The 1,157-nt window shown below is 36.1% G+C and overlaps 1 protein-coding gene across 1 annotated transcript; it reads right to left on the bottom strand.

The window, feature by feature from the left end:
* Positions 1-223: 223 nt before the first annotated feature.
* Positions 224-725, bottom strand: LOC110116348 (uncharacterized mitochondrial protein AtMg00810-like; the record flags this gene model as incomplete). Its single annotated transcript, XM_020849892.1, has 1 exon — positions 224-725. A coding segment is annotated over exon 1 (502 nt), but the record flags the coding sequence as incomplete, so codon positions are not given.
* Between the last annotated feature and the right edge of the window lie 432 nt (positions 726-1,157).

The following is a 1,157-nucleotide window of genomic DNA, read 5'->3' as shown; positions in this document are numbered from 1 at the left end:
TTTGTTCGAGCGTGAAAAACATAATTATTTGCTAATGTTATCGCTGATGTTTTGTCACAGTAAAGCTTTGTTGCTCGCTGGTTTGGAATCCTAAAATCCTGTAGTAATTTACGAAGCCAGATTATATCTATTATCGTGGCTGCCAAAGCATGATATTCAGCTTCGGTTGATGATCTGGCTACAGTATTTTGCTTCTTCACACTCTAAGATAGAAGAGTATTACCTAGGAATGTACAGTAACCAGACATCGATTTTCTGGTAGATGGGTTTCTGACCCAGTCCGCATCAGAGTAAGAATTTAGTTGAAGATTTCCTTTGGTGATAGGAATACCGAATTGAATTGTGCCTTTTAAATACCGTAACAGCCTTTGAAGTGGATAAGCAAGAATAGATTGCATATGTTGACAAGAATTGTTTACAAGATATGCCAAATCCGATCTCTTAAGAGTTATATACTGCAGTGAACCGATTATCTTACGATAGAGTTGAGGATCTACAAGCAGTAGATCCTCTGGAATTCTGACAGGAGGTTTAGTGCAAGTAGGATTAGCCAGAGGTTTACATAAAAGCATACCAGCTGTGTTTAGAATGGAAGTAGCATATTGCGTTTGATATAGAAAGAATGATTCGGCTTTTCTTTCAATTGATATGGCCAGAAATTTGTGAACATGTCCCAGATTCTTCATGTCGAATTGTTGTTGAAGCTTGTTAATGAGATGGTTCATTGCCGTGTCATTGTTTCCTGTGATTAAAATGTCGTTAACATATATCAATAGATATATATAATTAATTTGCGGGAGACTGTTAAAGCATATAAACAAAATGGGAATATTCATGATGATGGGAAGCTCTCCACATCACTACATCCGGTTCAAGACATCAACATACAAAAGCAAATATCTGAATTCATCTCAGGCGTTGGTGAAGACACCAATACTACGGCTTGATACTTTGCTCTCTTATCCTGGTCTCATTCCGTTAAGAACACAATATATACTTGTACTGGAACAGTGTGAGAAATCAATGAAGTGAAGATAGCTGATAATTATTTGTGTCATTTATGATTCTTATCTGCTTTACAATTTTCTACAGCAGCTAGTTAATGCTTCTATTATATCAATTACAGGAATTTATCAATACTAAACACCCGGTTTACA

This window comes from Dendrobium catenatum, unplaced genomic scaffold (assembly GCF_001605985.2).
Source record: "Dendrobium catenatum unplaced genomic scaffold, ASM160598v2 original_scaffold_89479, whole genome shotgun sequence".
Taxonomy (NCBI): Eukaryota; Viridiplantae; Streptophyta; class Magnoliopsida; order Asparagales; family Orchidaceae; genus Dendrobium; species Dendrobium catenatum.
Note: the sequence above shows the minus strand (reverse complement) of the source record. Positions and strands in the feature narration are given on the sequence as shown.